The following is a 14,486-nucleotide window of genomic DNA, read 5'->3' as shown; positions in this document are numbered from 1 at the left end:
ACAGTGGTTCTGAAGGTGGCCATAGAGGTGTGGAGACAGGCTGCGAGAAGAAGACTTCTACACAAATCCTTACACGCATGGTTTGCTACATGTAAAATAAATAAAACCCATTCCTGAGAGGTCAGTCCCAGCTCACAGGGAGCCTACATGAAGATTCCCATACTGCCTGATAAGCCTGTGGAGACTGGACCATGGCTAAAGATGGGGACTGAAGTACCATGGGCTGACTGCCAGGGGGACAGGCAGACTTGCCAGCACAGCCAGGACATACCTTAGAGCAGTGGTTCTCAACCTTCCTAATGCCACAGCCCTTTCATACAGCTCCTCATGTGGTGGTGACCCCCCAACCATAACATGATTTTCGTTGCTACTTCATGACTGTCATTTTGCTACTGTTATGAATCGGGCAACCCCTCATGACCCACAGGTTGAGAACCGCTGCCTTAGAGGGAAAGATGGGGAGATGTCATCTCCTTTGCTTTGCGCAGGTTGTCAGGAGAAACCAGTCCCTGAAGAAGGACATGCTGCCTGGTGAGGCAGAGGGTCAGAGAAAGAGGGAGACCCTTAATGAGAGGCGGCTAACCATGGGGGTGGGGGTGGGGGTCCGGGACGGGGCAACATCTGTTCTGTTCTGTTCTGTTCTACGTAAGGTCGCTCAAGATGCTTTGGAACCGACTTGATGGCACCCAAAAGCTGCACCCTTATTGCATTAGATATCCACGTCTGCCCACACATGTAAGGCTTGTTATCAAGAAGCTTTAAGGGGTGGGCCTGACTTTGTATCTGAGCTCAAGAAGGGTTCCCTGAGAAACCATGTTCCCTTCAGCTCTCAAGGACAAGCAGAAATCTTCCAAGGAGGAGAATGCGGATGAGCCTTCCAGACACAGGTGCAAAGGCCCAGGGAACGCAAAACCTCTTGGGTGGTGGCCAGGGTGGTCGGGGTGCAAGATCAGGGTAGTCTCCTGTTGGCTCTGGAGGGCCAAGGCAGAACAAAGACCCGAGTGGAGCTCCTGCCACCTCGGAGCAGGCATTGCATCAGGAGTACTCTCAGAACAGCCCGTCTTCTCACTTCAGGTCAGCTCTGCCATTTCTTTCCACGGCTCAGTTCCCACCCCTCACCAACCTGCCCCCTACCCCCGCCACCCCGGCCCTTCCTTAGCGGGTCCACTTCCGGTCTTGCACACTCAGCTCAGCTCACCTCTCACTGCACAAGCAGTGGCGTCACTGTTGAGGCAGAGATGAAAGCCCGATGGCAGTCAATTCAGACACACAGCAGTGCGGCCAGACAGAAGTACATTCCTGGAGCCTGGGTCACCGCTCCTGCTTTCCTCCCCAGTCACGCCCACCCCCTGGCTTCTGTGTCTCTGTTGTCCATTCGTTCACGGGACAGAAACTTCGAGAGCACAGCCTGCCTGCTCTCCCGAGGCAGCCAGAAAAGGGAAAGCCCCGGCCGCTCTCACCAGGGAGGGAGGGGACGAGGAACCAACAGCAGCTGGTGTGGGCACTGCCTGTGTCCCTGTGCCCGCGGATACACTCCCACTGAGGAATAGGCTAACAAGGGCCTTTCAGGGTCCAAAGGAGCCCTGGTGACTGTCCACCGAGTGATGGGTGGCTAAGCACAGTTGGTGGTTCTAACCAATCAGTTCCTCTCCAGGAGAAAGATGGGCCGGCTGCTCCTGTAGAGACTGACTGCCCCGAAGCCCTACCTCGGGCCTTGGTGAACCAGAATAGACGGATGGCACTGGGTTGAGGGGTTATCAGTGTAGCGTGTCTGAAGTTTGTCACTTCTGAGTTATTAAAAGAGCAGATTAGACCCAGAAGTAAGTCCTGATGCAGGGCAGACCATTGTCACGTGAAGACCACTGAGAAGAAACGACTTCAGCAGCCAAAACAAGGACATCCCTCAGAGCCGACAGAGAGAGCCTTTCCTAGAGCTGGGGCCAGAAGTCAAGACTTCTCACCTCCCAAATGGTGAGAGAATCGATTTCCATTCTTTAAAGCCCCCCTGGGTGCCATTCCTGTGAGGGCTGGCTTGAGGAAAGCCTACAACAGAGCCAAGGGCTTTGTAGAGGCCTAGTTAAGCACTAAGGGGCCTGGGGCAGAGAGGGTTGTGTTGGGCTGCTAACTGCTAGGCCATCAGGAGGGAGGGAAATAAGGCTTGCTGCCCATAAAGAGTTACAGTCTCCCAAACCCAAAGGGACAGCTCTCTCTGGTCCAGTAGGGTCGCTGTGAGTCAGGACGCAATGGCAGGGAGTTTGGGTTGGGTTTTGGAGAGGGGGGTTCGTGAGGCGCTGTTGGTTTATTAATGCTCTAGAACACTGGGAGGGTGCACTTTGATGGGATTCACTCCCTCCCTCCCTCATTGTGCGCGGAGCGTGGGCACTGGGCCAGCCACCCCACTAAATGTTGGCGTTTGAGAGATCTACTTGTCATCCCACAAAGCATTCACCCTCCGGTGCGGGAGAGAGACAGATCCATCCACTAAATCATGGAATGGCCAGTAATGAAGGAGACGGCCCAGGGTGGCCTGAGAACCCAGGGAAGAGGCTCCCAGCTCAGCCCAAGGAAGCGGAACTGGGATCCACCGCCTGGCAGTATCTGTGCCTGAGCAGATGCCAGCAGAAACATTTTAGGCCAAGGCTCAAGGCGAGACTGTGTGACCTGTTCACAGAATCTCAAGAAGGCCAAGTACAGCTGGAGTGGTGAGGGAACATGGTGAGAGACGAAAGCAGACAGCTCCTGAACCCTCTGGCAAAGCCAAGTGGTCTCAATGTGACCCCGAGGGCAGGAAGGGACCATGGCGGTCACTAAGGACAGGGCAGCTAGAGTCTGCTCTGCGTCTTGGACAGACTTCTCTGGAAGCCATAGGGGAAAAGGCTCCCTGGGAGGCCAGGTGTGCAGGGGTTTGGGGCTGGCCTAAGAGAGTGACTGTGACCATGGAGCAGGTTTCTGTGTGACCGGGCTGTCGACTCTCTAGGATCTGGCAGGGGAGGGGCAGAGAGAGAGAAGGCGAGAATGGGAAGGACCAGGGAACGGGGAGGGAACGAAGCGTGAGGAAAGCCGAGCACATCCCACAGTCAGTCTCGTGGCCACTCAGATATTAATCCCCACAGCCAGCCAGTCAGTTCGGATGCAGAGCGACCTCATGCACTACAGCATGCACACGACCCGGTTGGGCAGCATCCTCACAATTGTTAGGGTTCGCCTGATGCTGCAGCACCGTGTCGATGCATACCTTCAAGGGCCTTCCTCTTTTTCGCCGACCCTCTCCTTTTCCAAGCGTGATGACCTCTTCCGAGGGACTTGTCTTTCCTGATGACATGTCCAAGGAGCATTCTGGGTATGCGTCCTCTAAGAGACTGATCCCTGGTACTTTCAATGCCGGTCCCAGCGCCATGGCATCAATGCATCGAGTCTTCTGTGCCTTCCTGATTGACTGTTCAGTTTACACACGAGACAATCGAAAATACCCGGGCTCGAGTGAGGTTTGCTTTGTAACACTTTAAGGAGGTCTTGTGCACCCCATTTACCCCATACGACATGTCACTTGATTCTGAGCATTAATTGCGGACCCGAGCAAAATGAAATCCTTGACAACGTCAATCTTTTTATCATGATGTCTCTGATCCTATGGTGAGGATTCTGGTTTTCTTTGCATTAAGTTTTGCTCTGTACTGATGGCCCGTCTCTGATCTTCATCAGGCACGTCAAGTCCTCACTGTGCAGGCAAGGCCGGCTCACCTGCAGATCACAGGTTGTTACTGAGCCTTCCCCAGTCCCGCTGCCATGCTCTTCTGCACATCGTCCCGCTCCACTGATGATTTGCTCAGTGTACAGATGGGCAAGTAGGGTGAAAGGATACAACCTCGACGTACACTTCTCCTGATTTTAAACCAGGCACGGTTTTCATTTTCTGGTTGAACAAATCTTGTTTTGGTCCATGAGCAAAATGAAGTTTTCTAGGAACCCCATCCTTTTCACTGTTATCCATAATTTGGGACGCCTTTACATAGTCACTAGGACACAAGTAAACATCTTTCTGGTATTCTCTGCTTTCAGCCAAGTCCATCTGATGCTATGCTATCCCTTGTTCCACGTCCATCCTCTTCTGAATTCAGCTTGAAATTCCAGCAGTTCCCTGGTGATGTATTACTGCAACCATTTTCTTAATAATCTTCAACACAATTTTACTTGCATGTAATATTAATGATACTGCTTGATAATTTTCACATTCTGTTGGGTCCCCAACCCTGAGACCAGAAGAGCTAGATGGTGCCCTCACTACCGACTGCTCTGAAAGAAATCATGTTAGAAGGCTGGATAGAATCAGAGAAAAATGTGGAACAAAATGCAAGTCCTACAACCAGGCCAGGCTTCCCGGTGAGATAAGAGGCTGGTGGTAGCCCACAGACTGCAGCCCTCAGTCACCCTGCGGGTCTGGAAACGAGCTCCCCGAGGGCCAGATGGTCAGACCAACAATGAACAGGTCTGCAAGGGGAACAATAACCCCAGGGAGGGAAGAACATCTTAGGAGAGCCAACCATCCGAGAACAGAAGGGCAGCCTTGGCCCCACGGACAAGTCCAGAAGGGTCAGGGAAGAACGAACAGAAACAGGAAACACAGGGTGGAAGCAGGAGAAGCCGGTGACCTTGTGGGGCTGCCATCTAAGCGATGAACTGAAATTCAGCGTCAGGGTTGCTGAATGGGAAGCTGGTCTGCTGGGTAAACATCCACTCCACAAGGGCATTTTTTGAAAGGCGGGGGTGGAGTAGCAGGGCGGAGCCAAGGAGGCTCCGGTGTGGGGGTGCTGCCCAGCACAGAGAAAAGGAAAGCGGCCACTGGCCGGCCGGAGCCCCGCCAGCATGGTGTCTAGCGAAATCTCGGGGCTTGCGTGGCTTCCCCATCTCTGCCTCCCAACCTTCCGGCCAATGGTGGCTGGAACACCGCCTGCTGGGCCCTCGGACTCACCGACCGCAGGGACTGCAAGGATGGCGCTCTGGTCACTTTGGGGGTGCAGGCGGCGGAGGGCTGCAGCTGCTCCACGCTGTAGCTTCGGGACTTGCCCAGCTTGGACCTAGTACCCTGGCCCAGGGCTGCGAAGAGCTTTTTCAGCCCCAGGCTGGAGGCAATGCTACTGCTGCTGCTTCTCCTCGAGGGGGCAGGCGGGGGCGGGCAGGATCCCGCACTGACCTCTGGCGATGCTCTGAAACACAAGGGCGGACAGGACCGGAGCTGGAGCGGACCAACAGCAGTTCGCAGGGCGCTGGCAAGCAGGCCGCAGAGAGAAGGGCCGAAGTGGGGAGCTTTAGGGAGAACCACTCCAACAAGACCTAACGGGCCTCTATGGCTTTGTCCAATCGTTCCTTCGCTGTGTGCAAGCGGTTTGCATTCAACTACTAAAAGAAAGGTTGCCCGTTTGAACACACCCAGGGGTAATGGGAAGAAAGGCCTGGCAATTACAGCCAGGAAGCCCCGGCGGATCAGTTCTAGTGTACAACACTAGAGGGTCGACTTGACAGGAAAGAGTTTCCACTTTGTGCCTGAGCCTGCCAGGCAGTGGAGCCCCTGATCATGGAGACAGAGCAGACCCTGGCTCTCAGCGGCTTCTAGATGACACGCTGGTCACCTCCGAGCAGAGACTGGTCTCCTGTACGTTAGACATGTTACCAGGAAGAACCAGTCCCTGGAGAAGGACAACGCACTTGTTAAAGTGAACGAGAGAGAGGCCCTCAATGAGAGGGGACAGGCCCCGGGGCTGCAGCAACGGGCTCAGAGGTAACAACTGTGAGGACGGCGCAGGGCTGGGGTGTTTGTGCGCAGGATCTCAAGCAGTCGGAGCCCAAACCACCACGATAACCCAGGAGAAGCCACATCAGGGATGGCCTCTCCAAGACCAGCCCTCAGCTGACCCGGGAGACGCGCATTCCGCGGGGCAGTCAGCGAGACTCCAAGCCTGCCTTCTGCTCCCAGCTTTCCACTGACTCCCACCTCCTCGGCTTCCCAGCCTAGGTCCTCACTGCATCTCAGAGAGCTTGGAATCCCGCCTTCCCAGCATCCCACCCCTAGCCCTCCCTGTCACCCTCGGGGAGTTGCACCTCAGGGAGCTCAACCTCCCCCCCACCCCCCCACCTCCCTCAAGATCTCAGCCCAACCCTCATCAAGGAACTGGAGCCTCCGGGAGCTCAGCTGTCCTCTCCCCCAGCCCACTCTGCTCAACCCACACCTCCGTCCTGGAAATTGGCCATGCCCAGGAGATGGAAGGAACAGCTGGGGCCAAGGCCCTACGGCAGGAAGAGGCTACTGTGTTCAGGAACAGAAAGGGACCAAGCTGATGTCCGGGGAAAGCAGGAAGAGGTTCAAGGTGAGGTCAGACGGGCTGGCTCATGTTGGGTCCTGTTAGATGGGGGAGGGAGTTTGAATTCCACTCCAAGTGAGAGGGGGTGAGAGAGCTTAAGCAAGGCCTAAATTAGTTTTAAAAATCCCTTAATTAAGGTTTAAAGAGGAACTGTGACTACGATTGGAGCAGGGTTTGTGAGGGGCAGAGAGCAGATAAGCCATGTGGGAGGCTATAGCGTTATATGCCTCTTGAAGTGGGTTGAGTCGTGCAGTGAACCACAAGGTCACAGGTTCAAACCCACCAGCCCTCCCTATCTTGGGAGGAAGAGGAGACAGCTTCTATAAATATTTCCTGCCTAAGAAACCTAAAGGGGTAGATCGACCCTTCCCCATAGGATCACTATAAATCAGAATGAACTCAATGGCAGTAGGTTTTATTAGAGCTATTTGGAGGGGTTTCAAAATGTTCATGGGGAGTGCCATTGTCTTTCCGTTCCATTTCTTCATGAACTTTTTGAAGCCCTTCACACAGCATGGAAGTCACGTGGCTGAGGGCAGGAGAGACGGCAGTGAGGGTGGGCTCAGGAGATGGCTCGGACTCTCGGGTGGGAGGGAAGGTGGAGAGCAGCGAGGTAAATCCCAGAACTGGGCGGAGCACTGATGCACAACAGGGTGCTTACTGGCAAGCAGACAGAAGGAGGCTGCTTTGTCTGGAGCTGTGTTGAGTATAAGGAGGCTTTAGACAGCCTAAGGACTGCTGGTGGTGAATGGTTAAGCACTCGGCTGCTAACAGGAGGTTTGGAAGTTCAAGCCCACCCATCAGCTCCAGAAACGAAAGACCTGGCTCTCTGCTCCCACAACATCTTCAGCCTGGGCAGCCCCATGGAGCAGCTCTGCTTTGTCACTGTACTGTTGCTACGAGTTTGGAATCGATTTGAAGGTTCGCAGCAGCAACAGCAAGGAGGCCCTGCACTGCAGAAGGCAAGGGCGGCTGGCTGGAGATCTATAGCTCTGAGTAATGTGGCTCTCGCGGGCATGTGGAGCCAGTGGCTCCGTGGGGTCACCGGTGGAGCAGAGATGACCCAAGTCAGAGCTCCGGGTTCACAAAGACTTTGAGTCCCCAGGACAAGGACTCAGATTCTCAAAGCTGCAGGGCCCTGGAGCTGCAGTGGGACAATAGAAATTTGAATGTTGGACTGCTTGCTTGCGGAAGAGGATGGCCCAGAGGCAGATGAGACCCCCACTCAGAGGGCGACCCACCCTGGGGAGGGGCTCAGCCCGTGACTGCTCAGGGAAGGAAGACTCAAACACTTCAGACAAAAATGGATGGGGAAAAGCAGAGGTCTGGGACGCCTCTCAGAATGTGGGGGTGGTGGAGTCAGTAGTACAACAGCTCCAGGGGTATCTTCCTCCACACAGCACCCCCTGACCCCATCCCCAGCCAGGACTCTGCTCCCGTCACTCACCCTGCTGGCCCACGCCCTCCAGACCTCCGCTCTCTCCTCTGCAGGTCTCCCGATGGCTCCTGGCTGGGCTTGGGTTCCTCCAGGGAGAGGGTGGTACCCACGGCACTGATGGTGCCAACACCTGCTGGGCGGGGTCCTCCTGCAACAACCAGAGCACGGCTCCTGTGTGGGCCTGATCCACCCCCAGGCAGGTGCAGGAGGGGCATTTCCAGCCACTGAGGCAGGAAAGGGTGAGGGGGTGGGGATGGGGGTTCTGGTGGAGCTGGCAATTGAGACCAACCGGGAAGCAGCAGGGAGAGGAGGATACAATAATGAACTGACCTCTCCCCAGCCCCGAGTTCCCCTTCCCTTAGTGTAAGGGGTTACAAGTTGCCTAACTAGTAAACTTGGAAGCAGGGTTTGGTATACCCCAAACCCCAAGCCCACTGCCTCTGAGTTAACTCAAAGGGACCCTATAGGACAGAGTAGAGCCCCTTCCAAGGCTGTCGGAGACTGTCAATCTTTGTGGGGCAGACCGCCTCGTCTTTCTTACTCAGAGTGGCTGGTGGGTTTGAACCACCAAGTTTTCAGTTAGCAATCTGGCACTTAACCCACTGTACCATCAGAGCTCCTGGTCTGGTACATAAACCTCAAAAACCAAACTCACTACCATGGTAGCCAGTTCTGACTCATAGCAACCTGACAGGACAAGAGTCAATCTGCCTTATGAACAGACAACCTCATCTTTCTCCCTTGGAGTGGCTGATGGGTTTGAGCCCCATACCTTGTGGTTAGCAGCCCAACTCCAACTGCACCACAGCACCAGGACCCCCTTCTGCCTGGTACATAGTAGATTACTAGTAAATGCTTGTGGAATGAAGGTAGTAAGTAACACCCCCTTACCTTCTATCAACAGATATATTCTTGTTGTTGGGAATTTGGACTCAGGGGGATCCCATCTGACAGGTAGAAGTACCTCTGTAAGGCTCGCTCATTAAGCAGAAAGGGTGCATCCCCAAGACAAAAACAGCATCTTGTGGGTGGGAATTTCTAACTGATTTAACAATAGGCGCTGTGTTGTGGCATCTACTATGCACTGAAAGATGCTTACTTGTGTTTTATTGACCATGCCAAGGCATTTGACTGTGTGGACCATAACAAACTACGGACAGCTTTGAAAAGAATGGGAAATTCAGAACATTTCTTGCGCTCGTGTGGAACCTGTACATGGATCAAGAGGCAGTGTGTCAACAGAAAAAGGGGCTACTCCATGGCTTGACATCAGGAAAGGTGTGTGTCAGGGTTGTAGCCTCTCGCCATATTTATTCAATCTATATGTTGAGAAAATCATCAGAGAGAGTGGAGTATATGAAGAACTTGGCTTCAGGATTGGAGGAAAACTTATTAACCTGTGATACGCAGATGACACAACCTTGCTTGCTGAAAGTGAGGAGGACTTGAAGCCCTTGCTGATGCAGATCAAGGAGTGCAGCCCTCAGTGTGGACTACAGCACAGTATAGAGAAAACCCCAGTCCTCACAGTTGGACCAATGGGTAACATCACGACACATGGAGAAGAGACTGCAGTTGTCCAGGATTTTGTCTTGCTTGGATCTACCATCCCTGCTCATGGAAGCCGCGGTCAAGAGACGAAACCACGCCCTGCATTGGGTGGATCTGCTGCACAAGACCTCGGAAGTGTGGGAAAGCAAAGATTTTCTTTGAGTACTGAGGTCCCTTGACAGAAGCCATGGTTTTCTCAATAGCCTCATATACATGTGAAAGTTGGACACTGAACAAGGAAGACCACGGAAGCATCAATGCCTTTGAGTTATGGTGCCAGCGAAGACCATGGTGAGTACTATGCACTGCCAAGGAACAAACACACCTGTGTTGGAAGTCCAGCCAGAGTACTCCTTCGAGGTGAGGATGGCAAGATTTGTCTCATGGACTTTGGACAGGTTGGCAGGAGGCACCAGCCCCTGGAAAAGGACATCCTGCTTGGAAAAGCAGAGGGGCAGCAAAACAGAGGAAGGTCCTTGACAAGATGCGCCGGCACAGTGGCTGTGACAACCGGCTCAAACACTGCAGCAGTTGCAAGGATGGCACAGGACTGGGTGGTGTTTCATTCTGTTGTACGTGCGGTGGCTATGAGTCAGAACTGCCTGGAGAGTGGCACTACCACCACCACCAATCTTATGTGCGGTTGGCACTGCCGTCATTCCAGGTATTCCTAAAAGATGGCCTGATCAGGTCCCCTGGCTCCTGAGAGGAGGAGCCTCACCCAGGCCTGGGGAATGAGCTTCACCTTCCTTCACAGCCAGCATCTTCGGTGCACACCGCAGGCCTGGGCAAGAGGAAGCTCTTCCCAGAAAGCCCATCAGATCCCAGAGCAGAAGCGCTGCAGGAAGTGGTTAGGGGCCAGCCAGCAGCCAACCAAGAGCACGACCCGGATGGAAGCTACAACTTTACACGGGCGGGAGGGACCTCAGGCTGAGGAGTTTTGGGGGTATGTAAGCAAAAGTAGGGGAGAAGGGAAAGTGGGCCCTGTGGGGGAGAGGTGGCCAGCACAGCAGTGGATTCACATCGCCCATGGGGTCTGCAGTTGGGATCTCTCTGCCCCCCAACCCCACCCCTGACCCATTCCCAAGCCTTCCATACCCCTCAAGCCAGCCCAGGGCTGCCTGAGCTGGGGACACATTAAAGTAAGGGCATAGGGGAAGGCCTGTCATCTACCTCCACCTAACCCTGCGGGTCCAGTTGGTCACCTCAGCTCACAGCATTGAAGATCCTGAGGCTGTGGATGCCAAGGATTCCCCACAACCAGAGAACTCTTTCCAGGGGCCCTGGTGGTGTAGTGGTTACAAGTTGGGCTGCAAGCCGAAAAACCCACAGTTCAAAACCACCAGCTGCTCCATGTGAGAAAGATGGGACTTTCTACCTGGGTAAATAGTTACAGTCTCAGCAACCCCCCTGTCCTAGAAGGTCACTAGGAGTCGGCAGTGAGAGAACTCCTTCCAAGGACAAAGAGATGCTATGCTATGCCTTTCCGCAGCCTTGCCTGCGGATACCTCCCCACCTGTTCAAGCTGGGGGAGGACTCTGGTGACAGAGGGCAAAGCCAGAGCATCTTATAGCACCATGCTCCCTAGACAGCATGTTGCCTGGACAGAGAAGGGCTCAAGGGCAAGGCGGACATGTGAGAGTTACATAATCTGTTGTCAATTTGAGACAAGAGTGAAGGGGTGGAGTTTAGCCTGTCAATCAGGTCACAGCTTGATGACCTCATTTGGAGGCGCTAAGGAGATAAATAGCTTGTTGGAGGTGGGACACACGCTCACTCCCTGGGAAACATTGCGGCTGACAAGATACATGGAGCTACACTAGTGCCCTCAGTTGGAGGAGGCACATAGAGACCCCTGCCAGCGCTGAGATGCTTGTACTGCCACTGGATCCACAAGACTTTCTACCCACCAGCCTGTGATCTTCCTTCACTAGCATCATTGCATGTGTTTCATGAGTCTGAAGAAGACTTTATAGATTGGTATCGGACATATGGGTTAATACCGGACTTATGGACTGGGCTGGGACATTTTCTCAATATTCAATTGCTCTTGTATATACACTTCTTTCTTATAAACATGAGTGTCTATGGATTTGTTTCTCTTAGTCTACCCAGACTAACATTATAGTACCAGGAGTGGGGTACTAGAGAAACACATCATAAAGATGGAGAGTGGATGTTTATTTGACCTCCACCTCATGGTAGTGTTTCTTCTTTGGCTAGCCAGAGGTCAGATATGTCCATGCAGTTTACTGGGTGGCTTTCTGGAAAGAACATGGGAAGTTAAAGTTTTGATTCTTTTGTTTGGTTGTTGTCTTTGTCTATTTTTGTTTGAGATGATGAAAATGAATGTTGTTAATGTGTATTTTGAGCTCAGCGGTAGAAATTGCCCCTTGAATCACCAAGCTGCTTAGGGAAAATGGCTGACAGAAAGCCTGGCCCTGACTTGATGCTGTCAGAGGCCTAATCCCATATTTTTGTATCAATAGAATAGTTTAGATAAAGAATTAAGATAAGCTAAATAAGGAGATAAATAGCTCACTGGAAGCAGGACGCTGACTCACTCCCTGGGAGACATTGTAGCTGACAAGACTCAGGGAGCTATGCTAGTGCCCTAAGCTGAAGGAGAACGTGGAGACCCCTGCCCGTGCTGAGATGCTTACAACGCCATTGGATCCACAAGACTTCACACCCACTGGCCTGTGATCTTCCTACATTCAGCATCATTGCATGTGTTGCGTGAGTCTGATGAGAACTTTAAAGATTGGTATTGGACATATGGGCTAATACGGGACTTATGGACTTGATCTGGACTGGTCTGGAATGTTTTCTCAATATTCATTTATTCTTTATATAAAGTGCTTTCTTATACACACATGAGTGTCTATGAACTTGCTTCTCTAGTCAACCCAGACTAACAGAGGGCACCTGCTAGTGAAATCTCCAGCTGCCTTCCCCACAGTGTCTGGAACCCCGGGCTGGCAGTGGGAGGTGCTCAAGCAGTGCCGAAGAAAGGAGTGACAGGAAGATGTTGGAAGGAAAGAGCCTGGACATACATCTGAGCTTTCCCATTGCCCAGGCCAGAACTGCTTGTCCACCCACGTTTTCCAGCAAGCGAGTGGGCTTCTTCACTGCCACCCCTGAGGTGGTGCGTGGGGGGCACTGCCTAACCCGGCCCCTGGCTCATGTTGGTATTGAAAGGAATCCTGCATACAGCCAAGGGCTCCAGCAGCTTCCCCAGGAACCTTTTGCTGCTCAAAGGTGCCCGAGGGGCAGTGGGAGTAGGTGTGGCCTGTGCTATTTGACTAATGATGTCACTGATCATATCTAGAAACTGACATGAAGTGAGGTTTGCAATGTGTATCTGCATCAACGATAAATGATAAAGGAGAGGAAGTGAAAACAGAATCCCAGCTGGGCCAGCTGGGGGAGAATCCCCACCGGCCAGTCCCTTACCTTCCCGGCTGTTCTCCTGGGGCAACTCTGGCTCCGGGCTGCAGGGGCCGCTCTCCACCCTGCTCTCAGGGGTGGTTTCTCCCCAGGACTCCTGCGGTACCCAGGGGTCACTGTTGTTGCAGTTGGTGGGCAGCGCCAGCTGTGGGTGCCTGGCTTGAAGACTGCAGGGCGGGGTCTCACAGGTAGTGAGTACCCCACTTCTTGGAGGAGGCAGGGGAGAGTCCGCAGGTCCCCTTTGGCCACTCGGCCTTGGGGGCCTGGCCAGGGCTGCCTTCCCGTGAGGCACAGGGGAGGGCACAGGGGAGGAGGCTGTTTGCCTTGAAGAGGGAGGGGTTGGCACCGGGCCCTCGCAGGAGAAGGAGGCGGCTGGCTGCTGGATGGGGTGGGGGGCAGCAAGCTCCACCTGGCTCTGCTGCAGCAAGGATGTGGAGTCAGCTGCCGCAGGCTCGTGGCTTTCCATAAGCCGGGTCTGTCTGTCTGGCCGGGACCGCGGGCTCTTCCTCAACGAGGGGTTGGCAGCGGCTGTCCTGCATGGAGCGTAGGAAGCTACCAGGTAAGCACAAGCACTGTCCAGCCCGGGCCCTGGCCGCCCTGGGGAGCCCAGGGGAGCCCTCTTTGAGTTTGGGGAAGGAGGCGTAGGGGCGGCATCTTCTCCGGGAAGCCCAGTCTCCATTGGCCACTGTCCTCTGCCTTCTGTCCTCTCATGCCCAGCTTCCAACTGGTCCATAAGCAGCTGAGGCTGGGCCTGAGGGCCCCGGGACAGCTCCACCTTCCCGGACCACCTGTGGCCCCCTCGAGGTCTGGCGGCCCGGGTTCTGCCCCGAGTTCTGCTGGGCTGAGAGGCCGCGGCATCTTCGCTGTCGGTCCTGCAGCTGTCCGACGTGTCGGTGCTGTCCGGGGCAGAGTCCACCTCCCCTGGGCGCGGGGCGGCCCCGATGTGCGTCTCTCGGATCCACTCTGAGCGGAGCCTGACGGGGGCGCTCCGGACCCCAGATGCAAGGCTCTCGGCCAGCACCCTGCCCACCCCGCAGGCCGCGTCCAGTTCCTGAAGGACCCTCGAGTCTGGGGGTGGCCGCTGGATGCAACTGCCGCAGGCCTGACACTTCCTCTCGCAGTCCCGTGGGGGCGGCGGCGGGAAGCCCGCGGGGTGCAGCCCACCCCCCAGCCGGTGGAGGGACCGTTCCCCTGAGTCCCTGCGCACGTAGTCGGCGAGGTCCGGCTTGGAGCGCAGCGGGCCCTGGGCCGCCGTCCGCAGCCCGGAGCTCAGCCCCTGGCGCTGGCGCTGCTGCAGCCGCTCCTGGTAGCGGAACCGGACGTCGTGGGCGGACTCGTCCTCAAAGCGCACATGGGACGTCGGGGAGGGGCCCCGTTTGGGCCACAGCCCGCTGCTGGAGTCCCCGCTGGAGGAGTCGCTCAGGTTCCCGTTCGTGGGGGCCATCCTTGGGTCCCGGGCGGGGCTCCTCTGGCAGTCTCTGAGGAAGAGACAGGAGAGATCACCAGCTGCAAGGGGGAGCCTCCTCAGGGAGCACAGGCCTGCCACACCATCTCCCGGGGTGCAGCCTCCCTGGGTCCGGCCGGCCGGGGTTCCCGCTCACAAGCCCGCGCAGTCGGCACTAAGCAAACCCACACTCCCTTCCTGGGCACCCACACGCCCCGCCGTAGCCTGTCCCCCCGCCGTGTGTGAG

At 55.0% G+C, this 14,486-nt stretch overlaps 1 protein-coding gene across 1 annotated transcript in view; it reads right to left on the bottom strand.

The window, feature by feature from the left end:
* KIAA1614 (KIAA1614 ortholog) overlaps nucleotides 1-14,486 on the bottom strand; it is a 43,146-nt gene that overhangs the window by 14,394 nt on the left and 14,266 nt on the right. The window contains exons 5-7 of the mRNA XM_045297983.1: nucleotides 12,802-14,273; nucleotides 7,804-7,942; nucleotides 4,970-5,204 (exon numbers count right to left, since the gene is read on the bottom strand). Coding sequence (XP_045153918.1) covers nucleotides 4,970-5,204; nucleotides 7,804-7,942; nucleotides 12,802-14,273 — 1,846 coding nt within the window. The remainder of the gene's footprint in view (nucleotides 1-4,969; nucleotides 5,205-7,803; nucleotides 7,943-12,801; nucleotides 14,274-14,486) is intronic.

Source organism: Echinops telfairi, unplaced genomic scaffold (genome assembly GCF_000313985.2).
Source record: "Echinops telfairi isolate 266 unplaced genomic scaffold, ASM31398v2 ScPeMD7_7424;HRSCAF=8462, whole genome shotgun sequence".
NCBI lineage: Eukaryota > Metazoa > Chordata > Mammalia > Afrosoricida > Tenrecidae > Echinops > Echinops telfairi.
This window is presented reverse-complemented; position numbering and strand designations above follow the sequence as displayed.